General features: G+C 41.8%; 1 protein-coding gene across 23 annotated transcripts in view; it reads left to right on the top strand.

Moving 5' to 3' along the window:
• Positions 1-13,351: 13,351 nt before the first annotated feature.
• camk2d1 (calcium/calmodulin-dependent protein kinase (CaM kinase) II delta 1) overlaps positions 13,352-26,561 on the top strand; it is an 83,018-nt gene continuing 69,808 nt past the window's right edge. For 15 of the 23 annotated variants that reach the window (XM_034615152.1, XM_034615145.1, XM_034615141.1 and 12 more), the window contains exons 1-2: positions 13,357-13,693; positions 17,196-17,290. In XM_034615152.1, the coding sequence (XP_034471043.1) occupies positions 13,632-13,693; positions 17,196-17,290 (157 nt within the window). In that variant the 5' untranslated portion in view covers positions 13,357-13,631. Of the gene's footprint in view, positions 13,694-17,195; positions 17,291-26,561 lie in introns of all 23 variants that reach the window. The other 8 variants (XM_034615155.1, XM_034615149.1, XM_034615153.1 and 5 more) reach the window with 3 other exon arrangements.

Below are 26,561 nucleotides of genomic sequence, written 5' to 3'. Positions count from 1 at the left end.
AAGCGTGCACTCTATCTTCAGTTTCATATTTTGCATCTTCAGTTGAATTTTGATTTGGCATTTACTATGAGTGGTGAGTGGGAACTCTTGCTAAGTGCAAAAAAAAAAGGCCCAGACACAAAGTGGAATGACGGAATTATGGCGATTGAAATTGCGTAGGTCTGCTGTATCGTGTCTGTTTGTACAGCTGTGCTTGGGTGCCTCGAGCTGCGGCTGCGCAACTTCATTCTACTTGTGTTTGCTAATTCTGCAAATAAGGCAGATCATGGAGCAGCAACAAAGCAGCAAAGTCCTCATAGAGACTTCAGGCAAAATTAGCCTTTCCATCTCAAGCTGTCCCAACCCTTTGGCTCACAAGATCAAAAAGTGCCTGACGACCTCCCCTTGGTATAAAGGGTCCTGTGCAGATGTGTCTAAATAAACTTCAAACTCATCTATACAGTGTGGCTGGGTTAGGGTATTCATTTACTGCTGCTTACAGCCTTATTCTTCTGTTATCTGTTTCCATTTGTAATCTGTTAATGAGAGACCACACTAAGGACCTGTATGATGCTATTTGATATTGCGGTTGCTATTCACAAATCACGATAATTACAGTAGTTTCAAAATATATGCGGCCTAAATAAGGATATTAGACATTCGGAGCACATATACCATAAATGTCCGAAATCCTATAGTGCTGCCTATAACCAGGTAAATGTCATGACTGATTTGGCAATAAACTGCGACCACTTTTTTGGCTTTGAATATTCAGTTACAAGAAACGTTTAAGCTTCACGATAATAGGCTACCCTTTCTGTTACCATGGATGGACATGAAATTATGTGTATGGTTGGTATGATGTTGTGAGTCTTTGATCCACTCATAGCTGTAAGTGTATATTTGGGATAATCAGTGTTTGGCAGATTGGCAGAGTCATTCTGCACTGGAATCGCCCCTTTTTAAAACTATTTTTCATGTGTCTGTTGCTTGGCATCCGTGTAAACTGCCCCCAAACTCACTGACTTTTCACTGACTTGAATTTTGCTAGTAAAAGGTTTGTTTTACTTTACAGGCCAATTAGATATTTTAATGACACTAAATCACTTCTAAATGTACTGTAGAGGAAAACATTTATAGTTGCCTAAAAATAGAACACTTTCTGTTTTGTTCTCCAGCTCGACGATTTGTCTATTTTTAATTGGCTAACTAAGCCGCCCCTTTAAGAGCAAAGTGAATCTGTGGCTCCCGAACAATCTGAAAGCTCAAACATTTGTTACGAACACATGAAACAACAGGAGCTCCAGAGAGAGGGGGCTTTCCCATGGAAGGAGTGCCAGGCTGCACATCCCTCCCATCCACATTAACTTTAATCCCCCCCCCCCCTGCCTCAGTACTGTACTTAGCCAGGTTATGAACTCAGTCCATTCAGGCATTGACTTGACTTTCACGGTTGGATTTTGTGTTCACAGTTTATGCTGATGTGACGATGGGTCTTTCTATCCTTAACCCCTGTAAATCCAAACAGGTGAGGTCTGGTTGTTTAATCAAACTGGTTTTCTTCAGCTCCCACCCACACATGATTTGTGTGTACAAACCAGATTTTACCCAGACTTTAAGCTCAGCTTTACCCTTGACAATAAAACACAAGTGATGCGCTTCATGTATTATGAGCTGCAGCTGAGAATTATAGAAGATCAGATTCTTATTTCATTGCGTCGGTCTGAATTTCCTCTCCCATGGACCATAGGAACAGTTAAACCCCTGGATTCTCTGGGAATCCACAGTTGCTTTCAGTTATGTGCATTAGCATCCCTCTTATGGGAAAAACCAAAGGCATTTTTTTTTCTCTGTAACTGAGCTGTAAGGCAATACATCAAGTTCCCTCATGCTGCCGCCCCACGTTAAGAACACCCATTAGTGCTCATTGGGAATGATAGGAGAAAATAAACCTGATAGATGGCAGAGCAAGAAAGCTTTGATCGATGTGAAGTGTGCGAATACAATTTTGTAGGTTTTCTTTCAGCTGTGGCACCATGTGAATTGTATAGTTTATGTACTTGCTTGATCAAGGCGCAAATTAGCCCAATTATGTGTAGCCAACTGGAAAGAGCCGACCGCGTCATTGCCAAGCGTTCCGTTTGAAAGACCATGACTCAACTGGGCTCGAGCTCTAAAGTTTCTCTCCCCAAAGTCAAGTGATGAAAAACAAGACAAACATCAAGCAGCTGTTGTCCAAAAGAATAAAAAAATCATATAGAATCCGTGAAATGATCCTGTGAACACCGCCCCAAAATGCCAGAACACATTTAACGCTTGCAATGCATCCCCTCACAGGATTACACTCTGCAGGGCTGTGCACTCCAGCAACTTGGCAGAAGTGGGACATTCCGTTCGTGAGAGGTAGTCGGGATTTATTTTGATTTTTTTTTTTTTGAATGATGTACAAGCATGTGAAACAGCTGCTGTCATGTTTTAATGACATCATAGGAAGTCCTGCCTAGGAAGTGTCTGAAAATGTCTGCAAAAACGTGCCAAAAGTAGAAAGGCGGTGCGTCCCTTTTCCTGTAGGGATCACAAGCATTCACACGTACACAGTGCTGGCAGTCACTGCAGGGAAATACAGAGTGTTCTATTGTGATTACAGGTCCGATTATGTGAGTTAAAGCAGCTTTGACACTTGGTGAAATCTATGAGAAGACTTGAGGTGTCTGAGAGAAGACAGAGCAGCTTGACGGACAGCTTGGCTGATAGTCTCTCTCCAGAAATGGGGATTTCCTGTAATGAGCAATTTCATCCATGCACAACTGGAACTTCTCCTGGCCTTCAGGAGAGGTCTAACACTCCCTCTTTATCCAGTTTATGACTTTTGGCCCCATTCCGCTCTTCCCAGGGACCACTCCCTTTATATCTTAATATTTCTTCTTCATCCTCATTAATCTTGTTACTTACTTTCCTTTATTTGTTCTCTTTTCTCCTTTCCATTGCAGCCATTCAGACTTTTTGCGTTTCTCTTTTTTTCCCTCTCATTCTCATACAGCTTTATTCATGCTCTTTTCATCCTTTCTCTCTTTCTTCTGTCCCCTGCTTTGCTCGGCGAAGGTCCTCCAATGGTTTACTCAAGTCCGGACCTGTGGGGTTTGGTTGGTGAACCAGCTGTGTTGTGAAGAAGGCCGGGATCTTTCATGCAAACACAGTGTTGTCCATCTCTCCATGGTATTCAGCCCCCCGGGCCTGCCGTCCACTTGCCGCCACCTCCACCTCCGAAAAACTCATCTGCCATCCGTCACTCTTTCTCCTGAACTCTCCCTCAAGGCGTGTCGAGACAGTTTTCCTCCCACTCTCAGATCTGCAGGGAATAATTGGTGCTGTACTGCAGCCAAATTGTAACTCTGTGACACTGACAAGTTCGGAACAGGAGTGTGGCCTTTTCTTGGGTTAAACGTTACTAAAGCCATGCATATTGACATTTTAATGTAATTTATGTAAGCCACCTTTGTGATGTACATAAATGCTGTATGTATATATCCTACTAAATGTGGCCTGTTAAGTGAAACCATAGACTGTGTATAAAGATGGATGACATGACAGCTCCCAAAAGTAAAGCCAAAATCTCTTGATCACCCCCTTGTGGCTTTCTGCATTATAGGTCATAAACTCAGCCTCTTCCACGTGAACAGATGAGACAAGGGGCCAAACCAAAAATTCAAAGTGCATATTAAATAAGTTTTTTCCAAAGATGTTCAAGTGCTCGTTTTTATGATATGTGATTGATTAAGTGCGTGTATCGTCCAAAACTCAATACCACAACCACCACTCCCCAATCTTTGCTGCACAGAATCTGGCTTCAATTAACGTAAATAGTGCAAGATAGCAGCAACTCTATCCAGGAATCAAAACATCCACCTTAAATACAGTCTATGAGTTAAACCAATATTTTATCATTTAGCTATTATTGTTATTTCATGTTTTTCAAGCTTTTAGTACAATCTTGATAGAAGAGGATAGCAGCTTAGCTGCAAGACCTGTAAAGCTAGCGCTAACAGATAGAGGCGGCTCATCAAAGAACATGAATCCCTCACTGTATCCCACATTTCGTGATAAGTCTGGCAGCCAAAGAGTGAGTCTTTCTTGTGTGAGATTTAACTGGAAAGTAATATGATAATATATTCAGTACTTGAATTTAATACAGAATAAATACTGTATTTCTACCACTTCAGATTAGCTCTGCTGGCAGCTGGTTTGACCACAGAAAGTAACTCTGCTCATTTCATTGTCAACATCCATTGTCGCCCACTTCCACTGTGATTGTTTTTGTGTTGTGAGACTTTTGTAGTTGTGTTGTGGCTTTTGTGCTTGTGTTGTCACTTGTGCTGTGGCCTTCGCGGTTGTGTTATGACTTTTGCATTCGTGTTCCTATTAATGTGCTTGTGTGTGTTGTCTCGGTCGCCGTAGAGAATGATCCAAAACAGAAAATTTGGTACCGGGGCAGGAAACCCGAAACAATGAACTAAAAAGTGCTCAAAGGCTTCAGAGCTGAGGGGAACTGCAGAGTTGGTGATGATTCTCGGATTGTTTGACACTACCTAGCAACTCCTTTCACATTAGACTTAGTAATTTGATCCAATGTTAATGTAAAAATATTACTTTATATTGTAAAGATAAAATTATATGATTAAGGTGCTGTTTTTCTGTGTCAAAACAAAAAAGCATGAAACAATAACTAGGTTATTGGATTAACTGGACTTTTTGAGTCCCGGGTGTAAACAATGGCTGAGCATGTCCTACACTCCTGCATTAATACAATCAGGATTACGGCAACATCTATGACAACGAGGGACACCAGTCGTATCAGAAACCAGATGAGTTCCCCACATGCTGAGGGAACACTGTTTTCTTCCCTAATGGACCACTGATGTAATGCTCGGCTCATCTCTTCCCCCATTATTCAAACACACACAATCCCATCTTTATTTGATTGGTGTTTATACACTGAGCATGAAGGCGGAAACATGAGGTCACACGCCACCTAGCTGAGCGGACTGCATTGTATTGAATGTCCAAACTTGCGGTTTTGCTTTGTTTCTGGGATTTGATGAGTGGTGCGCTCCAAACGAGGTGTTGAGTACGACTGGCATTAATGAGGAGCTGATGTCATCAGTTGTTTGAAATGACTGTCTCAGTTTTTTTCTCTGTGATTTGCAGATTGATCTGTTCCTCGCCTGCTCACTGTCCATCGGTCACCTGAACCGGAGGCCTCACAGATGTGTTTGAGCCAGCTGTGGCTTTCAGATTATATATGTATGACTGCCTATATCATTTTAAATCATAGTTATGCATAAAAGCCAATTATTATTTTTAATGATATAAAAATAGATTTGGCTTTTCGCAACTTGGGTCTTATGCCCACATTTTTCTACTGATTATGGGAGGATCATACTCATATAGAAGCTGTTACCGTAGCTTAGCATAAAGTTAATTATTTATGAAATATGCCTACCGATACCTCTAACGTTTCAGAACATATTCATTCTTGTGATGCGTCTTTCTTGTTTTTGATATCCTCTACTTAAAGCTTCATACTTAACACATTTCTCTATGCATCTAAAAAGCATCTCACAAAGTTTGATTTATAGACAACCTGCTCAATAAATTAAGTTTTACCAGATTGTAATGGATATCCACATCTATGGGTTCACTTTATCTGAGTTATTCATTGATTGCTTTTGTGTGGCTTGAAAAAGCATTACAGTTTATGCATCGATCAATCACGCTCCACTGGCACGGCCCACAATGTGAACCAGGTTGAAGAGGAGGTGAAGGTCCAGCTGTGGTATGTCAACTCCAACTGGATCTGACACACGGGCCTCCGAGTCCCCCCCAGGCCGACTCACTGAAGTCATGGGGGAGGGAGGACGGGCTTTAATTCTAAGCATCCATCCTTCTACTCATAAATTCAAATTCAAACATCTGATTGTGTCTTAAATCTTAACTGAATTAGGCATGTTTTTTCTATTTTCTATTAATTAAAGATCTGAAGTATATGTATTTGTATCAAAACCTACAGAGGAATTTAACCAACCCTACATTTCCCCACAACTCTGCAGAGCGTTTTAGCCTCTTTTTGCTTATTGTTTATATTTTACAGCCTAAATCTTTACAGTTCTTCATGAGTTTGCTCTCACAACTCTCATAAAACTGTTTCCAGCAGTGGCTGTTTTCAGCGAGAAAGCCCCCAATAAACCCTCTGCACACTATCCAGGGACAAACAGCCAGCTGGTGAACATGTGGAGCACTGCAAGTATTCAAATGCATTTAAATATTTCCGTTGGTGGATACCAAATCAAGTAAATGGCAAGTGAATAATTATGACATTAGTCAGGTTGCAACTCCACAAACAGTTCCTTCTAAATCGGCAAGTGTTAGCTACCATGCTCGTCATATCAACTTTATTATAAAATCAGTTAATGCAGCTTTGATTATGTACAAGCAAGTTTCCAACTATATCCAGGGGCGTTGGAACAGGGTAGGAAAAGAAGGCAATTGCTGATTACGTCAGCTGATTACGCAACAATGACAAAAATCCCATTAGTTTCTGGGATCAGCTATGTACAAGTAGACTGCAAAGACCCAATGGTACAAAAAAAAACTTACAGGGCCTCATGCCACTAGCTTTTTGCCAAAACCTTCGCAATTTCCGAGGGTTGCATGAAGACTAGAATCTGTTTGGTCTGATTCAATGTAGGGTCCCCTAGGTCCCCTTTGCCTGGGGCCCCCAAAGTCCCTTGAAGCGCTCCTGGCCATGTATTTGCTATTACTACATAGCCAATATGAACATTAATAGCTGTTCATTCACCAATTTAGCATAGATGTTGCGATTTTAGCCCCAAACTTCATCTTGACCTTTACTCACCAAGAGCGATCTCAAGCAGTGGGAAGTAACTTCAATGTTAGCTTTTGTTTTGCTTCTTTTTCTCTCATGTCTCTGCTCCTACACTGGTTAGCATTCTGACCAGTTGGCCCACCCGTCTCGTCACCTTCTGCCAGTGAATCACTGTTGTGTCCAGTCTGCCCTGAAGAAGTAGTGCTGACACCTTTAAGACTCACAATGATAGGTCATCATTATGGGGGGAAACTAACGTCGGTAAAAAGACTAACCACTAAGTACAATAACATTTTTCAATATCTTCATTTTTGAGTTTGAGAAATTCTGCAACGGGGAAAAATATCAGACCGTTACATTTACAGATGATGAATAATCAAACTTGATTCATTGCTTTTGCTGCTTGCTTAGTTAATATTACTGTAATCTGCTTGTACTCTGCTATTGTACGCATGTATTGACACAGTCTGTGTTAAATGCAAAAATCAATATGAATGTATTTCATTGCTAGTGCCTAATTAAAATGCTGATCGTAAAGCTTGAAGCAAAAAGCACAATCTTTAACATGTCTGACCAAATTTAAGCCAAGGGAAAATGAGCTTAAAAATAGTAGGAAAAAAGATAGAGCAAAAGTATTTTTTAAACAGACAGTATGAAGTATGATGATCGGGTGGGAAAAGGACATGGCCGCCCTCCAGACATCCTCACTGTAAGTGCAGGGAGGTGCGAGGCAGGATAAGGAAAGAGGAATCTCCTCCTGATTTTTTCCCATCTGGCGTCACGGCGGCCCGCTCAGCTGTTCACTGTACTGGCAGGAACTCAGGTCCTCCTCCTCCTCCTCCTCCTCCTTGCTATTCTCTTTCTTCTTCTCTGCCAGTAATGGAGAAAAAAGACTGGATACATTTCAGCTACCAGACTTTAAACCTCCTGTCACATGCCAGGGTGTGTGAAGGAAATCAGAGGCAATGGAAGGTTGGACAATGCTGGACTACAGTTTCATGATATCATGACTCAAGCGTCAGGATAACCTTTCCGTCTATTTCCTCTTGGGGGAATGTGGGTGTGTGTGTGTGTGTGAGTGAGTGAGTGTGTGCGGTCAGGATGAGACCATTACTGCTTTCACAAAGCTGTTTGATTCAGCGTGTGACTGTTGAATTAATCCCTGCTTCTCTGATGATGGTATTTGAATGACACCATCGGGTTCCACACAAATATGAGAAACGGAGTTGCCACTTTTTTGTAGTTCTGACATGTTTCTAGTGTTCCACTATACATCCATCCCAAGAACCGAAGTTTACTCCACATGTATACTTGAATATACAGTTTAATGTATTGTTCCATTGCTCAAAGGAGACAGTAGCAAGTCACTTTACTAACAATACTTTATTTTCTAAGCTGTTCCTCCTTGTTTATCTGGATTGCAGATACCATGCCTCTCAGCTTTGGAGAATTTGGTTCTCAATCCATAGTGGAATTTCCTTTTTCAAATTACAGCAAAATCAAAAGTTATATTTTACCTCCAATAAAATGGTTTTAACCATTTCTAAGCTGTTGTATAATTAACATGGACAAAGCATTTCAGGAGAATGAAAAACAGTTGACAGGGAATGAGTGAACTGTCGATTGTCAGAAGCTGAATTATACGCAGAGCATCTTTCAAAACCAATTACGCTCCTGCGTGTGTAACAGAAAACATGTGGCTGTATCTCCAGAGGGAGAGCGGGTCATCAGTGGTTTGATCCCCACTTCATCTGGTCCACATGTTGAAGTGTCTTAAGCAAAACTCGGCAGTGTGTGAATGGGTTGTGTGAAGTGATGAATGAGTTGCTCATACTGTAAAGCGCTTTTAATTGTCACAGCTTGCACATTATCGTGACTAGTGATCACAGACTTTTAAACAAAGATGGATGACGCGTCTCTTCTTCCTCCCATCGTACAAAATGAAGCCAAAATATCCTGGATACATGCACTGCCATATTGTGCTGGTGATGTAGTTAAACCCAATTAAAACAAAACCTGTCAGAAACATGAACATTTGAATATTAGCGTGACAAGAACTACCTGAAACGAGAGGAGCCACCTTCGAGAAAAATGTATTGACTGTGTACTTATAAGTTTGGTGCATGTCCCATCTGCTAACAGGGAGGAGGTGTTGTTTATGACCTATACTGGAGCCAGCCACCAGGGGGTGATCCAGATGTGTTGGCCTCACTTTCAAGATCTGCCATGTCCTCCATCTTTATATACAGTCTATGGTACAGATGCAAACATTTGTAGTGACACACACACACACACACACACACACACACACACACACACACACACACACACACACACACACACACACACACACACACATGATTGGCCCTTTAAAAACTCATATGTGTCAAACTTTAGCCGAGTCTTTTACGACTACAAAGTGTGTGTGAGAGAGAGAGCATTTACTGGCGCAGTAACAGCTCTCTCTTCCGGCAGCCTCCAGGGTCTTCACATTGACCTCCTCTCCATGCCGCTCCCACCACCAGATGGGAACGCTGGATCCTCTCTTTATATGAACTCCACATGTCGTCTGCAGCTCTCGCCAAGACCGAGAGGGAAAATATGTGCCAGTGTTCTGTATGTTCAAATATCAGTCTCCACCGTGTGCTCAATGACGCCGTGCAACCGGAGACCACCTGTTCATTCTATGTGAATCGTTCAGGGAACTATTTTTTTGGTCCTCAAAGTTTGGATTGTGGAATATTTGACTCGACACTTCAGTGGTCCAAGAATGCTTGACCTTGATTTCAACACATTTTTGGAATATTTAGCTTTTCCTGGACTAAGCAAAATTACCATATTTGAATTACCTATTTTCCCACCAGGATGTCTCTGCATTGATCATCTGCCATGAACAGAGGTACTGAACCTGACCTGGAGAAACAGCGCCCCCTTCCTGCTTTGCGTCATTAAACAAACAAACCAGCACATTTCTAGACTTGATCTTAATGAATATATCACTATTTTAACCTTCCCACTTAATCAGTAGAAGTGTCATTATCAAGTGGGCATTTGATCACATGGTGCATATTTGCAGCAATTATTTCAGGTCACATGTAGTACACACCTGGGCTCAGTGGATGTGCACATGTGTGTCATTGTCTCATATTTTTGAGATTTGTTTCCCTTTTTCAATTCATGTTAGATCCTGTAAACTTCCACATTGTGAAAGCAATTTAATAATCAAAACTGTCAAATTTTTAAAATAATTGTTTATTTGTATGTTTATATGATGAAGATTAGCATAGAATACAAAATGCAAATATGCTGGAGTCATCAAGAATGCTAATTTGCATCCACTCTACCTAGGCAGGTAAGAAACAAAAAAGAGAAGTACAGACACCAGAAGTACACCAACACTACAATACACAGTAGAGGAAAGGACAAAGGACATTCCCTTACTAAGCAGTGGGCCATTCTACTTTCATGACGGTCTGTCCATATGTGATTCACCATACACTCACCTTTAGTAGTAACTCCAGTATTATTGTCAATGTCATATTTTTATATAATATCATTTAAAGGAGGAGCATCAAGTCCCTGCAAAAACTTTTTTCACCTTAAATACAAACATATTCTGCTAAAATAGTTCAATAAGTTAATGTTTGTCCAGATTGTTAAATTGATGAAATGGCAGTGGCTTTTTAAAAATGTAATAAATTCAAATTATGCACTTTGGGATTTATCAATCTAAACGAATCACATATACAAATATTTGCAGTGAAAAGCAAGTCTTTGATTGACAAATTGAAGACAAAGGGTATTTGATGTTTTTTTTAAATATGATGTTAGACATATTATGAGTGAAATAATCATTCATAGCAGATCAGGTCATGAGGGGACGGTTGTTCATGACGAAAAACAAATCAATATTCATTCAGAGATCAATATTAAGGGGTGTTATCAATTTTAGAAAAGAGATTTTAATCTAATCAACACAAACCAATTGAAAGATAAGGAATGTGGGGCCTGTGGGACCCCTGAAGCCCATGGGCAGCTTTTTAATCCAGCCTCGTGTGGAGAATTCAACAAACAGCATTGGAGCGATAAGAGAATCAGTCATACAGCATCTATCTCGCCTCACTCAGTTTAAACAGCTCTGCAGCTCAGCTCCAAGTCACACATGGGATAAACGTTTTCATGTGCGAAGCCCTGGAACTGAACCAGGGCCCCTGATCTGACAGGAAAAGCCCCTTCCCACCATAACCAGTCAGGAGGAAAGGACCAGTGGGTGTCAGTGATGATGTCTGGTCACCAGAGGGCAGCAGAGGGGAAGCAGGCTCTAAAAATAGCTCGTTGTCATGGTGATGGTGCTGATGCAGACAGATACAGACATCTTTGTTTATATTATGTAACAACACACAGCCGTCTAGGTGTTCATCACACACACACACAAACATGCACACACACACACACACACATGCACGCGGTTTGCTTCACAACACCACTTCCTCCCAGGTGGATTAGATCAGATTATCGGAGGCTAAATGGGGATTAATGAAGATCCAGCTCGCGAAGAGGGTGAATCTGATCACCTTGCACATGGAAGATGTTAGACCTGGTTTTATCTGTGCTCAGAACACATGGGATTGAGTGATGACTTTTTCTCCTTAGATGTGTATTTGCTCAGTTGAGCTTCGTTAGTGTATTTGTCCCAAAAAAAAGATGTGTGAAGATTTCATGACCTAATTACTTTGATTAGCCCGGAGCTTCCTGCTAATGACTGACCCAGCACATTACAATAAGGTTAGCTCCCAGAAACTGGTTCGTCTGATCAACAACATTCACTCCTGACACCAGAGGGTATAAAATAACTGAGTGCATTTACTCAATTACTTTACTTAAGTCCAGTTTTAAGGCACATGCGGTATGTTACCACAATATTTTATTTTATACTCCTACTCCACCACATTTCTGTGGGAAATATTGTACTTTTTACTCTGCTACATTTATCTAACAGTTACTAGTTACTTTTCAGGTCATGGTTTTAAATGTAAAATATACAGTCAGCTTAAAAACCTATGGTACTGTATAACATGAGCTCTGCCTCGACTTCATTAAAGGTCCAGTGTGAAGGACTTAATAGGATCTATGAGCAGATTAAATACTTAATTATTATTTTCTCATTAGTATGTAATCACCTGAAATTAAAAATTGTACTGTTATATGTTCATCTAGAGCTCGTTCCTTTTCTTCTGAGTCCACCATGTTGCCCTGCCATGTTTCCACAGAAGCCCAGAATGGACAAATCTAACACTGGCTCTGGAGAGGGTGTTTCAAGTTTGTAAAATAGGTAGTTTTCTTTACTGTTGATAGCTGAAGTACAAATTGAGCCCTAAGGTTTGGGGTTTGGACTAAACAAACAAACAAAAGTTGATGAAACCAGCTCCACCTGGAGAAGCTGCAGAACTAAACTGCTGCCGCTGAGCCAGTGTTAACCATCTCATGACGTCAGGGGTTGAGTCACCTCAGGGTACCGGGAAATGCAAATAGATATGAATAAAACAACACTATCAAGATCCAGATGAATACGACTCACAGAGGAAGAGATAGAACAGCATTACAAACACAACAAACCACACAAACCTGCAGGAACAAATGCTTTCAACAATAACAGCCAAGTCAACAAAAACTACAAAAGTCATAGTCTTGTGTCTCTGGAGAAGTTTTAAGATGATTCTCAGCTTCTCTGTCCTCAGCAGAGCTGACCTGTAGCAGTTCAACCTGCGGCCTCTAGGTGATGCACTTGTGCCGATTTTCCTACTAGGAAGCGTTTGGAAGAAATTCAGCTTCATCAGGCCAAAACCGGATGATGCTTTCACCTCCAAAATAAAATGAAAGATCGAATTACGCCAGGTTGAAGCAACAATGAATATGAAGGTATTATTAATTTTGGAGCCAATGCAACACACACACACACACACACACCCTTTTTTTGTTTTTTACATGACTTATTTTTGTTTAATATCAAAATCTAAAAAATTATCTTTAAGGAAGCAGCAAGTTTTGAGTGGAAAACGAACAAACAATATACATAAAACAGCAAATTATGTATAAAACTGGCTTAGCTCTAAGGCAGGACTTTAATTTGTATTAGAAACAAATATTTGATAGTTCAGGATATTTCCCCAAAACATCTGAGTCAGCAGCCTTTTTTTAAAATCAAAGCTTAAAACACACACCTGTCCTATGACTTTACTTCACGTTTTATTATTGTGATGGATTTGAAGTTGTGGTTTTTATTTTGATGATGGCTATTATTGTGATGATGATGATGATGATGATGATGATGATGATGATGATGATGATGACGATGATGATGATTTGTATCACTATTATTATTTAGCCCCTTGAAGGGTGAGGCAGATTAAATGGCGTGTGAGCGTGGGTTTTATTCTGAAACGTGATTCCCGGATGTGTACGCCGGTATATGAAGTGTCGACTGAGACACAAACAGCGACACACTTCCAGCAGCGAGCGGACTGAGAGCGCAGGAGCCGGGAAGAGCGACAGCGAGTGTTTCCTGCTCCAGGAGCCGCAAAACTAATAAGAACAACAACACCAATAAGAATAAGAATAAGACCCCATTAGTTCTTTCTTTTCTTTCACTTACTTTCCTCCGCGGAAGGCGACAAGTGTCCGCGGGGACCCGGAGAAGAAGAAGAAGAAGAAGAAGAAGGGCAGAGGACTTTGAAGCAGCTGAGGCGTTCAGGCTCCGCTCACCTCCGACATGGCTTCAACCACCTGCACCAGGTTCACGGACGAGTATCAGCTGTACGAGGAGCTGGGGAAGTGAGTTCTCCACCTTTTTCTACTCGTATCAGGGTTTTTTAGTGACAGTGAAGCGGCCGCTGGTTTTTGACTGGGGCTCCAGAAACCTCGCGCCACCTCCGCCCACCTGTTCCTACCTGTTCCCACCTGGAGAGTCAGTCAGAGCCCAACTCCAGTTCAAGATTATCTCCTTTTATCTCCACTTACAGCGTCAAATTAAAAGTGAATACAGGTGGTTTAATTTAACTTCTTCTGAGGGTTGAGCGTTTCTCTCGTGTCGCTCTGGATCATTTGAATCTCCTCAACCCCGCTCACCGCCCATTCGCTTTTATTTTGGAGGAAGCGTGGATTAATAACGCCCGATCAGTTCAAATCAAAGAGTTCAAATTGCATTCAAAGCGGCGCCATGTGCATTGCAAGGATGCATGCCGATTAAAAAAGAATCCTGTTTAATTTCTTATTCGTGTTAAAGAATGCTCCTCAGGTCGTGTGCCTCTGGCGACACGCCGGACAAGTGAAAACACGCAGAAATCTGGGTGGAATTTGGTGTGGATGTCTTCGTCAGAGCCGGTCAGGCAACATGTTGACCCGCGTCTCTCTGTCAGCTGCAGTGTAAGAAAAGCCCTGACGGAGGGGACACAGTGAACGAGCCTCTCAGCAGTCTGCTCTGCGACCTTATGTTTTATTTACAGGTGAATCTCTCCCCCCCCCCCCAAAAAAATGTGAAGTTCAATATTTGTCCTCAATTATTCAAAACGAGAGATCAAATAAAACAATTCGTTACAGCATATCTTAATCCTGAATATTCCAAAAGGTAAATAAATACTTTCCTCCCCAAAGATACTGCAGGTCAGTTTACAGAACCACAGGAAACATTACGATAAGTGGGTTTATTGGGGGTATTTTGTGTAAATGGGGGTCGCAAGTCCCTTGTAGGGTTATTTTGGAGGTCCTGGGCTGAAACATGAACAAACCTCTATCCTTAGACTCATCGGACGTAAACTGAAATGTTTCAATAATTTTTTTTATTTCAATTTTGATCATGACAGCCTACAGCTCAACAAGTATAAAAAAAAAGTATCTCAAAGTATTAGATTGAGTAAATCCCTCTTCCTACAGTATCAATATCGTATATCTCTCAGTCTATCTCAGTACAACCACAATCATAGGGAAGTCTTGATAGTTAGACATCGTCCACACCCTCCACAGGGAGGATGAGCCACAGTAGGTTATCACTGAAAGGGCTGGCTGTTCGCAGAGTGCCGTATAGAGCCATATGTGTAGAAAAGTGTGGTAAGAAGAGGTGAACAGGCAACAGGGATAACTGCAGCCTTCAGAAGATTGTCAAGCAAAGCCGATTGAAGAACTTGGGCGAGCTTCACAAAGACTGAGGCTTTAGTCAGTGCATCAAGAGCCACCACGCACAGACGTCTGCAGAAACTGGGCTGCAACCATCGCATTCTCATCAACCCTCTCCTGAACCAGAGACGACATCAGAGGCGTGTCACCTGGGCTGAGGAGAGCAAGAAAAGGACCAGTCCTCTTTTCAGATAAAAGTAAATTTAGCATTTCATTTGGAAGTCAAGGTCCCAGAGTGTGGAGAAAAAGTGGAGAGGCACAGAATCCAAGTTGCTTGAACTCCATTGTGGAGATTCCACAGTCTGTGAGGATTTCATTCGGGCCATTGGTCTTTTATTCGTCTACCAGGAGATTTAAGAGAGCTTCAGTCTGCTGATACACTTTAAGGAGATGCCAATTTCCTTTTCTTTTCTTAAGTATTGAGTGCATACATGAACATTCTTCTCAGAAGTTGCGTATTTCTGTGTTGTAGGTCCTGTTTTTAACGCTCTCTAAGGAAATATTCAAATATTTCGAGATAGTGGACTCATCAATCCATGAAACAAGAAACGCTTGAAACATTTAACTTTATGTGCAACGAATCTAATATATGAAATCCTCCCCCTTTTGAACTAAATTTTCTGAATAAATTCTCCAGTATCACATTTTTAGAGATGTGCCCTTATGTAAACTAGATGGAAATGAGACAGTGACTGCGCCTCACTGTCTGCTGTGTTTGCACCAGTCATTGGTTTGTCTGCTGGTACAAATTTTACTGTGTTATAAACATTCCAGTTATTTATCATTTATCAAACTGACTTAACACCTGAGAACTTTCAATAAATCAATTGAGGATCATGGCTGAATAGCGGCTACGGGAGTTTTGATAACTAATAATCAATCCATGGATACGTTCATTGAATGTGTAGCTCGAGGGAGAGTTCTGCCAATGGCTCCACGTGCTCAGTAATTTAGGTTCATGTTATTGCAGCTGCATGTTTTTAGAGGGAGCACCTATTGTAAGCCTTTGTAACGTGGGTGCAGGCTGAGCACTCAACTGGTCGCAATTAAAGGTGTGGCTGTTGTTTTGCAAAGAAGGCAAGAGGAAGAGAGCGGTGTCACAGTGCCAGTCAAAGCGATTTTAGAATGAATGAATAGGTGGGCATATCTGTTTCCAGTGAACTTAATGCCTGCTAATGCAACATGATCTACTTCTCTAGTTGTTTTCAGTGACCTTTTTAATCTGCGCTCTGTGGGCTCGTACCAACTGTGCTCGACTGACATCTTCCTCTAGGTGCAGCCGTTGGGGGAGGAACAACCTGTGTGCGTGTGCGTGTGCGCACACGCACACACACACACACGCAAACGCGCAAACACGGAAGTGTTTCGGAAATGTTTTTCCGAAACACAGAAAAACATTTCTGTGTTTCGGAAAGCTTCAAAGCAATCTGGCCCAGTAAGAGCACCTCAGTGGATATTTTTACGTCTGATGTCATACTACTATCCGCTAATATCTCCAAGTCTAATCTGGACCCGCAGACCTGACCCGTGTGGTTTGGAAAAGTATCTGTGAAATGTTCTCCTGCAGCAGTCAATGTGTTTCTTATTGAAGACCTGTCTAGCTTGCGGCTATCAAAAGCTTATACATTGTGGCACTTTTTACAAGCGGCAAAGCCACTGAGAATGTAATCACCACTGGCCCTATTGTCTTTATGTGATCCATTTGATTTACAAGCTAGTTCAGAGGCAATGGTGATAGATGTTTGAGCAGAAGTGAAGGGGTCAAGAAAGTAGGCCGACTAGGCGTCATATGAGCTGATTTAGATGTTTAAAATATTGCACAATCATTTTAATTTCTGATTTCTCCACAGAATTTTTTTTTTTCTGGTGATGATATGAATTTGTGTTGTTAACCCGCTGTACTGCTGCTGTAAATGGTCTGTATTTGATATGTTTAGATTTTTATCATCTTAGAACTTAAAAACGTAAAAACTTTAGCACTAAAGAAAGGGACCCTTTTTATCAGTTGTTTGTTTTTTTCGTTTGTGTGTATAGAGCCTCTACAGAGCATTTACCTCCTGTTTACACTTGTCTGGACAGGGATGGTTTTCCCTCTGTCCTTCTGTAACAAAACTGACCGATCTTTATGTGTTTTGACTGATCCCTGCTCTTTCCCGTTGTGTAGGGGCGCTTTCTCAGTCGTGAGGAGGTGCATGAAGATTTCTACGGGGCAGGAATACGCCGCCAAAATAATCAATACCAAGAAGCTCTCTGCCAGGGGTGAGTACATAACGCTGAGCCGGCTTCAATCTCATGAGAAGCTGTTGTCACTCATCATGTTGCTGCTGTGTCATAAGACTTTAGTTTCAAGACAAGAGGATGTGGCCGCAGTGTCTTATCTTGAAATGGTTCACCAGCTTTCTCCTCCTAAACTCTAGACTCCTCCCCCCGCTTTCCATTTTTCTGACTCCACTCATCAAAGTGGCACCAACACGAAGGAGCTCCTCTACATGACTCATTCCTCTCATATCGACCACAGCCTCCGAACTCCGATGAGCTGCCCATGACTCACAGAACTGGTTTTCACAGTAGAATACAGGCCAGTGAAGGCAACATGGTGGCAGAGTGGAGAAACTCTCTCCTGTTGTTCTCTCCTCATGGTGCCGCCCTTTTTCTTTTCTTTTTTTTTGCCTCTCCTCACCTTTTTCGTTCCCTCCGTGATTATCTGTGCAGCATGGGCGGAGGCTCCCGCGGATTGGATTTTTGCGCTGCTGATTGATCCCTGCACATGAACCTAACGGGCTGACGGCAACACACAAATACACAGAACAAAAGGAGACGGGCTTGAAAAAGCACATGGTGTTGGGAGCCGATTGCACAGCGGTAGCAGATGCAGCCTCTCATCAGAGAAGCAGGGGGTTTCCTCACATCTTTAGAAGCTGCATGAATTACAAACAAAACAAAACGACCGCGTGCATGTGGTTTTTAAATAAGAGAGAAAAGAGGCAATACTGGAAATGAACCGAGAACTAAAAAGAGATCTTGCTACTCCTGATGGATCACCGACACAGTGTCTCTATTCATTCACAGCCAGTCTTGCCATATGGTGGGGGGAAAAAAAACGAGGGTCTGAATGAGAAAGTTTGTGGTTCCCGGGTGTAATCATTGGTGCGGAGGTGAGGGGAGAACATGAGCGATGAAAAGGACGAGGGCAGAAAGGAGAAACGGGAAGATGTTTATAGAAGGGGAGTCCATGATTGATTCCATACTCGGATTGCTTTGGCCCAATGCCTTCACTGAGGCCGAGCTTCCCTCACCTGGAGGAGAAAATGAGGGGAAAATGGAAAGCTTAGACGAGGTGTGCGTGTGCATGCAAGTATTTGACGGCATCGCTGCTCTGGTGTTTGTAAATGTTGAAATCCAACTTCTTGAAGTAAGGAAAAAAAAATCTAATTAGTTTTTTGAGATTTTTGAGTTTACACAGAGGAAATGTTTCAGTCATCAGAGGCAGAGGCTTATTTTCAGAGGTTTGGTTGTTATTCCTGTTGGTAGAATGAACATTGTACTGTGGTTTTGTGCTGAGCGAGGGGAACATGGTCCAGGTTGACGTTATTCTATTGTAAAAATCCAACACAGTTCATAGACAAACCTGCTGCTTCAACTTTGAAGCACTGTACTTTCTGTAGTAATATACCTCCGCCAAGGAGGTTATGTTCTCTAGCCAACCGATTTCCAGGAAGTTTTGTGGAGGGGTGAGGCGTGACCCAAGGAAGAACCGATAAAATGTTGGTGCAGATCCAGATCAGAGGGAGGATCCAGGAACTCTTTTTCACTCTCTTTAACATTACGAGGACATTTTTCAACATTTAGTTGCTTTCACTGAGAATAATACATTGATCCTGTCAGAAAAAAAAAAAAATCAGTTTTACATGTTCACATGGATGAATAGAAACAGTACTTTTTGAAAAGATGCACTTTAGAAGGTGTTTATAAAAAATCGCTGGTGGTTGTGATGCATCAGATTTGTAACTGTCATGACTTGTCTCAGCTGTGGCTGCTGCCTTCACCATGATGGCCACAACACAAACCCATTGCTGGTAATGCCGAGAAGCCACAATGTGGTTAAAATGAGTCCATCATCACTATCACTGAAAAACAAAACTCGGACAAACATACGAGGAGTAAAAATATAGGGCTGCACCCCCAACGTTTTTGTCACTCAAATCAGATTCATCCAGCCTGTACCCATCGCGGGCGTCTTTACCAAGTGGACAGGATGACTTGACAGGGTGGACTGTTTTTACTCCAGCGGGCAGCGTGAAAGTGAGGAGTACTCACTCTGCAGCTTCTTCTCGGGACTGAAAAGTGATCACTAACTGACTGAGACATCTTTATCATTTGGTTGCTTTGATACAATAAGTGCATATTTCCGAGAGCAAAGACAGTACTGGGGGCGCTTCCTGCCCTTTTGGCTAACAGACAGGCAGATACAGTAGCGCACTGTGAGAATGGATGATGGACATTAAAGCAGGCGGGCTGACCTCGAAGGCCACTTTCAATGAGGGGGAACCCCCGAGTCGCTGCCACTGCTACTGCGTGATGAGAAATCCTAAACGGGAATCTCCATCTCATTGGAGTGCCTTCATGTGGCTGTAAAACCTGGGCTTCACTCCAACAGGAAGTGCTTTCTGGTGCAGTTCACTTCCAAGAAATATTGACGTAATCGCAGAGTACCACAGCTGGACTCACAAGTACAACAACAAAATGGATCATGTGCTCTCAGAGAGTAGACGATTTCAAAATCACTTCCACATCTGTTTGTTTGCAAGGGCATCAACAGTGGGAATTACATGCTGTATCTGTTGTATTTCTTGGTGTCTGAGTCTTTCTGTATTTGCACAATTGAGGACATGAGCATTGTGATGTTGAACCTATGTCCTTGGCATTGAATCGTAGTATCCTGTGAGAAGGCATCTGGGCCATCCCTTGCTGTATACCGTTGTATTAAAGGAAAAGCTTGGTGCGAGGTCACCCCTCCACCCAGGGGAATCAGGAAATGGGCCGTTGATATGTAGATAGGACACAGCTTGGATTGAGAGCAGCGTTGGTGGGACTCCTCCGGGTGCAGCCTCCTCTCTAGATGTTTCCAGGCTGTAAAGCTCGCCAGATTTCAGTTGAAACAATCAAGATTTAACAGCCCTTGGTGCTCATGTTTCATTTTGTATCATCTAAATGAGTCGATATTTGTGTGTTTTAAGAAGTGTCATTGGTTCATTTTCAGTTTAAATGTCCTTGTTTGCAAAATGTGTTACCTTTGTTAAATCTTAAATGTGGTGCTGTAAAGGGTCAGATATAGTTCAGAATAGACAGTGGATTAGACAGATGTGTCCACATAACTATACCTGTTGGTGTGTAAAGGCAGTGAGCTTGGTAATTCCCCCCTGGCTTTCATCTTGTGTCATAAAGCAGTTCACCAGATTTTCTTCTGAGGTCTTATTTACCATTTTTATTTATTTATAATCTTTTTACATTTTTATGAATTAACTTGATCAAGATAAGAAGTATTAGTAATACAAATTTGGAAAAAAAATTTGGAAACCCCCTGCATCTCCTCCTTCCAAATAAAACCGGAGCATATAACTAAAACATTACCCAGATGTGCTGAAGTGAAAGCATGTCCTCAGTGACAGTGCAGGCCTGTATGAAGGGGAAAACTAGGACAGTGGTTAAACACAGACCTAGTGATGCTTGGACTCGGCCGAGTGGAAATGATCACTTGACAAACCCACCAGGCTGTGGAAACGCCAGCTCTGGTTCAGGAGCCAGCCATTCTGTAATTTTTTGCTTCTGGAAAATACCCGAGGCCCCAGCCGCTCACACTGAACTCCTCATTCCCATGGAAACAAAAGAGATGGAGAACTAAATATAGTCCGTGGGGTAATATGGGCATTTGACTATATTACAGTCTTTGTGCTGTAAATTGCCCGAGTGTAGGATGCGGTGAGTGTTGTATGAATCACTCAGATACATTTAGTTAAACAATGAACGGTAGTATTGTTTACGGAATTTTAAACTGCCCCTTTTCGATCTGGCTTCATTTAATCTCAATGAGCTGTGTAAGTTCTTCTTGGGTCATATCCAGACACACACACACACACACACACACACACACACACACACACAATGCAAGTTCCTAAAATGCCTGTGCCAACGAGTCAACAGGGGTTATGACTTGACCCTTCGAACAAATGGCCTGTATTCAGATTTGGTCACTGTTCTCTCACACACACACACACACACACACACACACACACACACACACACACACACACACACACACACACACTGTAAATGTGTCCAGCTCTGTGGGAGTGTTATGCAGTGCAGTGGTTGGCTTGGCAGCTAACGTCAGGGACTCAACACGCCATTCAGAGTCCCCTGCTAAGACTAGGCATGAAAGAGATGGATCAAGGGAGCTATATTGAGTATGTGCTTATAAAGGGGAAAAAATACATTACACAAAGCAGCTGTGTGTACAGAATATTTGAGTGTGTCCTGCATCATTGTTACTACAGCTCATCCCTTAGGTCCTGGCTGACCCATATGGCCTATGACTTGGAAACCAGTGAGCTGTTGTTGACACGAGCACAAGTAGTAATGGCCCGTCACCACTTGAAGAGTAAGTCTCTGCCTAAATGATGTCCACTGACACCAATTGTTTTTGTTAAAGACCCTGAGCTAATTGCTTATGCATGCATGAAATGTAAAATATTAAGAAAGCCCCTCGTGAAAAATTCTGCAGAGAATCATTCAAGTGGAATACCCCAAATTTGAGCTTGAGAAGTTTCAGGACCTGAATTAAAGCAACGTGACTGAAGCAGCTTTTGATGTTAAACGAGATTAAAAATAATTCTTGAAAGATGCTAAATGACTTGGAGGTTTTTACATTATATTTTTGAAGGAATTGACATTTTTAAACAAATCTTGCTGGCCAGATTTTGTTTGATCACAGTCAGACGAGCGTCCCGTTCCCCCCCCCCCCAAGTCAGTTAAACAAGGGCTGAAGAATCTTACACATGTTCTTTACAAACCCAGGCCATTCCTCCCTATTCCCTGGGTGGAAATTTGTTTATCTACTCGTGTTTCTTTTTTTCCTCCCCTCACCAAGGCTCTGTGAGTGTGTATTGATTTTTACATGAGCATAAAACCTCAGTGTGTTTAAACCCTCTGTGACCGATTTCAGCGGAGACCACAGGCTTTAGAGCTTTCTTACTTTCTACTGTGAACTTGTGGGGTTTCTCATCCATGTTCAATAATGATGAAGAGAAATGGCATAGCGTGAGATGTCCAGAGGGAAAACCAACCATAGCCTTATGGCAGCAGTGTTCGTATATGTTTGCATATTTGTAATCATTCACCCCAGACTCCCTGTTCTTGTAACTGATGCACAGCTGCTCACGGTGTTCTAAAAATATCTCATTAGAACGACACGAGGGAGCATGAAAAACAGAAATCAGGCTGCCATGTAATAGAGCAACTGTCAGCGGGGTGGAGGACTCCCCAGTCCTCCGCAAAAGGTATTTTCATATCTGGCTGCATAATTTACCCATCAATCAACTGGCAAAAGACAGACTTATTATTCCATCTCTCTTTTCTTTTAAAGGGTAATTAGTCTGATTTCACTTTCACACTCTATCTAACTGTATTTAGGATGAAGAGGAGATGAATAATTGAAAGAATGAAGGAATGGAGGACAACAAGTCAGGGGAAATCAACAGCATGAAATATGTACGATAAGCACATGCCATCGACTGGCATGCATCAGATGGCAAGCTGAAAAATGAACCCAACCAAATGTAATCTTATTCTTTCAATTGGGGAATTAAGTAATCTAATACAAAACCATTTTGTGACATGTCCCTCCATAATTTTAAGAGTCAGTGGGGCACAGTTTTTCAGATTTATATTTTTATTGCTCACTTGGCAGGCAGCAGATGGCAGGTATCGACTGTTTGATGAAATACATTGGAAGGCGCTAAGCTGATTTGTCTCCTATCGCTCACTTAATCAAAGCCCACAGGAGGCACCTCATCAATACTGATAAGCTTCATTGTCTCTCCTCTTGTGGGATAATAACACTGGATGCTCCGTTTCTCTGAAGTCAAGCTTTTGTTTTTTATAAATCCACCTGGAGAAGAAAAGAAAGAGGAGGGGTCATTTTTCTGCCCGTCTGATTTCTTTCCTTTTTTCGTAAATTGGCTTGAAAGCGCTGAAATATTTGAAGGCTGATAATGATATTCTTCGATTTTAAAAATGACGGATGCGTGAATGGATTCATTTTCCATATTGACAAGATTACAAGGTAACAAGCAACAATTCTTTGAAGAGGTTTATAAATAAAATCAACTGGGATGATTCTGGAAATATATGAAAATCATCGAAAGTAAACTCTGTCATGCCACTGTTCCTTTGTCAATCATCTTCCTGCTTTTAATAACACTCAATGCTTTTAGTGGAGGGTCTTCCTTTTCCCCTTGCCATGTTTTTGTGGTCACCTTCCTTTTTTATTCTTTTTATGTTTTAAGGTGGCTGGCAAGTGACTCATTTCGACCACCCACTGCTTTGGAGTATGGCATGGCTTTAATGTCAGAACCTTTGCCCACTCTGTTGCTCAGGGACATTTCTGATGATATCATTCGGCTGGCACTTTCACCCACTCCAGCAGACATTTAGGCTAAAAACTTGGATGACACCACAGGGAACATTTTGCTCATGACGATAGGTTTGGTTTGGTGTAGATCAATGGCAAATCCTAAAACTTAGTCTTCTCCAACCCATCACAATATTCTCCCTATTCCTAACAGCAAGTATTGTGGTTGTTGGGCTCTGCCAGGGTCAAACCTTTTCACCTCTTCCAGATTCTCAAGATGATGTTTGTAGTGTGTCAGGTGGCCTCAGGTTTGGATCTCTTCTTTTCGCAGATGATGTAATTCTTCCTGCTTGATATCAGGGAGAAACTGAGATGATGATCTTTTAGCTTAGGGTGTCGAGGCTAGGATGTGAGTCAGCAACAGGGGTCAGCTGTGGCCCATGAGGGATAGCAGGTCATCCACTAACCATAAGGCTGGTGGTTCAATTGATTTTCCAGGGCACTGAACCCTGAAATTGCCCCTGACGGCTGTGCAGATTTGTAATAAAAAAAAAAGCGCTATGTATATTTTATTTGAAAAGTGTTAAAATAAATTTCACTTTATGTATTCATTCAGTCATACCTACTTGAGTTAAGCTAGAGGACCCTTCCTGCTTGTTTTTCATCGGTGTCATCCACTCAGGTGCTGTCTCTCCTGGTTTCTTTGAAACATGGGGATGAATTGGAGTATTCCCCCTGGGCTTTATTCTAAATCCTCATTTAGCCAACTAGGCCAGCCACTTGAGGGACAGGCTGCCTGCTTTAATTAGGGCTTCTTTGTCTGTCAGACAGAGACTGGGTTCTCCAATCTAGAGATGACATCTAACAGTGTTGCTCTTTTCTGCCTTAATAAACCATTCCAGTAGCTCTGAGACTCCAAGGTCAGTCCATCTCTGTCCCTCTGAAGCTCTTTGCCTCTCTGAAAAAGAGCAATCCCTTCATTCATTCCCTGTCTGTTTCTTATCTCTGCATCTTGTGTGAATAGCAATGGGCGGGTCATTATTCTACATGGGGCTGATCTCTGAATTGAATCTTTCTGCTCATTACTTGCTGTTTGAGCAGATAAGGGTACAGTTGGAATGTGTTGACCTGTGGGAGATGTAGTCCCAGAACTCTTGACATGCACCTTCAAAACACCCTTCATGGTTTGAATAATGTATTAATGTAATATTGCTCTACTAGAAAAGTGTACAGGTGATGGGAGTTTCCTCCTGCTGCAGGACATTGAATTGCAGGATAAAGTTATTTTTCCGTGGGTTATTATTTATCAACTCTTACTGGCATTAATACTTGGCCTACTACGAACACTTCTATCATTGCCTTTCACATTTCCCAGTATAAAAAGTGTATAACTAGATACACGAATCTCAGATGCATGGCTTAAAAACTGGGTAATGTAACAGATTCAAGGAAGAATTTGAAAAAAAATAGTTGGCATATATCTAAGAGCATGATGGCCAGTTTCTTTTGATAACAACATTGTCTAAACATCACAAAAGGTTGTGCTAGATGACCAGCAGCAGCAGACCACCATCGCTGCACGGTCCCCATCTGGCAGCTATCCTCACTTGGCTGGACATTGTGTGCACTTGTGGAAAACCCACTGGATTTGTATTAAGGGCAGCAGGACAGTAAAGCATAACTTTTTTACGGTCCAAACCAAATGAATGAGAAGACCCCAAATGATCGCTGTAAGTGGACTTAGTGGAGCTGTGCATTGCTCTCTGGGTGTCTGCCCTGGACTTGGTGGCACTGTGGCCGGGCTGTGCGCCTTCTCCCTTTGCCTGTGGAGCTGTCCTTGATCTCTGCGTCTGTAGCCAGGTGACTTTTTTTTTTAATAAAACCATGTCGTTGGAATGGAAATAATGCATAACGATTTTTTCAATGTCTGCATAGACCACTGTCTGTATGGGGTCTACGTTAACAGCATCCCCAAAGCAGAAAGACTTTAATACCATATTCTTAAGCATTTTATCTATTGATCACAAGTCATATTGTCATTGTAAAATTCAACAATGTTATCGAATATGAACCTAATATCTTGCAGCCCTATAAGGAGCACTACCAAAACAATATCTATTTAGAACATTGAAACTCACGGTTTACAGCGTTAACCACCTTGAGACGGCACACAGTTCATAAAGTCCACAGAGCCTTTTCTAAGTGATGATCCTATGTTGTTAAAAGGCCCCTTGAGGGATTCTCCTGTAGTAATTAACCACATAAGCAATGGAATTTGTTGAAGTTTCCTCATGACACTATCCAGACTGTGTAAATAATAGATTCCCTAATGCTTGGACAGCCCACACATAGTGTGCACCAACAGCAGAGGTGAAAAGCTGCCAGAACCATGCTAAAAGGCATCGGGCCCTCCAGGGAAACTCTTGGCAAAAAATCTTGTTTTGTCTCTCCCCGCCGTCACCTTCCCTCCTTTCAATATGTTTTCTCTTCTCTCATGCTTGGTGTATGAAATCAGAAATTGCCTCGCTCTCTGGAGTTGATTTGAGTCATGTTTTTAAAGGCAGCAACAGCTTGTTTTCTGCCAAAGACTGTGGGAAAAGGGGAAACACCCTCTTCACTGTCACACAGCTGCCCTTTCCCCAGTGGTTTTATCCAGTTCTATTTCTGAGAAGATCAGTTTCTTTTTTCGGCATCCATCTCTTAATGTGTTTCACACACAAATGTTTGTATGTGACAAGGATCCTTTTTTAGTTTTTCCATAATTGACTGCAGTTGCTTTCACATCTTCAAGTGTGAAAGGGTTAAAACACAAACAACACTGTCAGATTTAATAAGAAGCCAATTTAACAATTAGATCAGATCACAGTTTTTTTTGATAAATGTTGGAATAAAAAAACGATA

This window comes from Hippoglossus hippoglossus, chromosome 18, assembly GCF_009819705.1.
Source record: "Hippoglossus hippoglossus isolate fHipHip1 chromosome 18, fHipHip1.pri, whole genome shotgun sequence".
NCBI lineage: Eukaryota > Metazoa > Chordata > Actinopteri > Pleuronectiformes > Pleuronectidae > Hippoglossus > Hippoglossus hippoglossus.
Note: the sequence above shows the minus strand (reverse complement) of the source record. Positions and strands in the feature narration are given on the sequence as shown.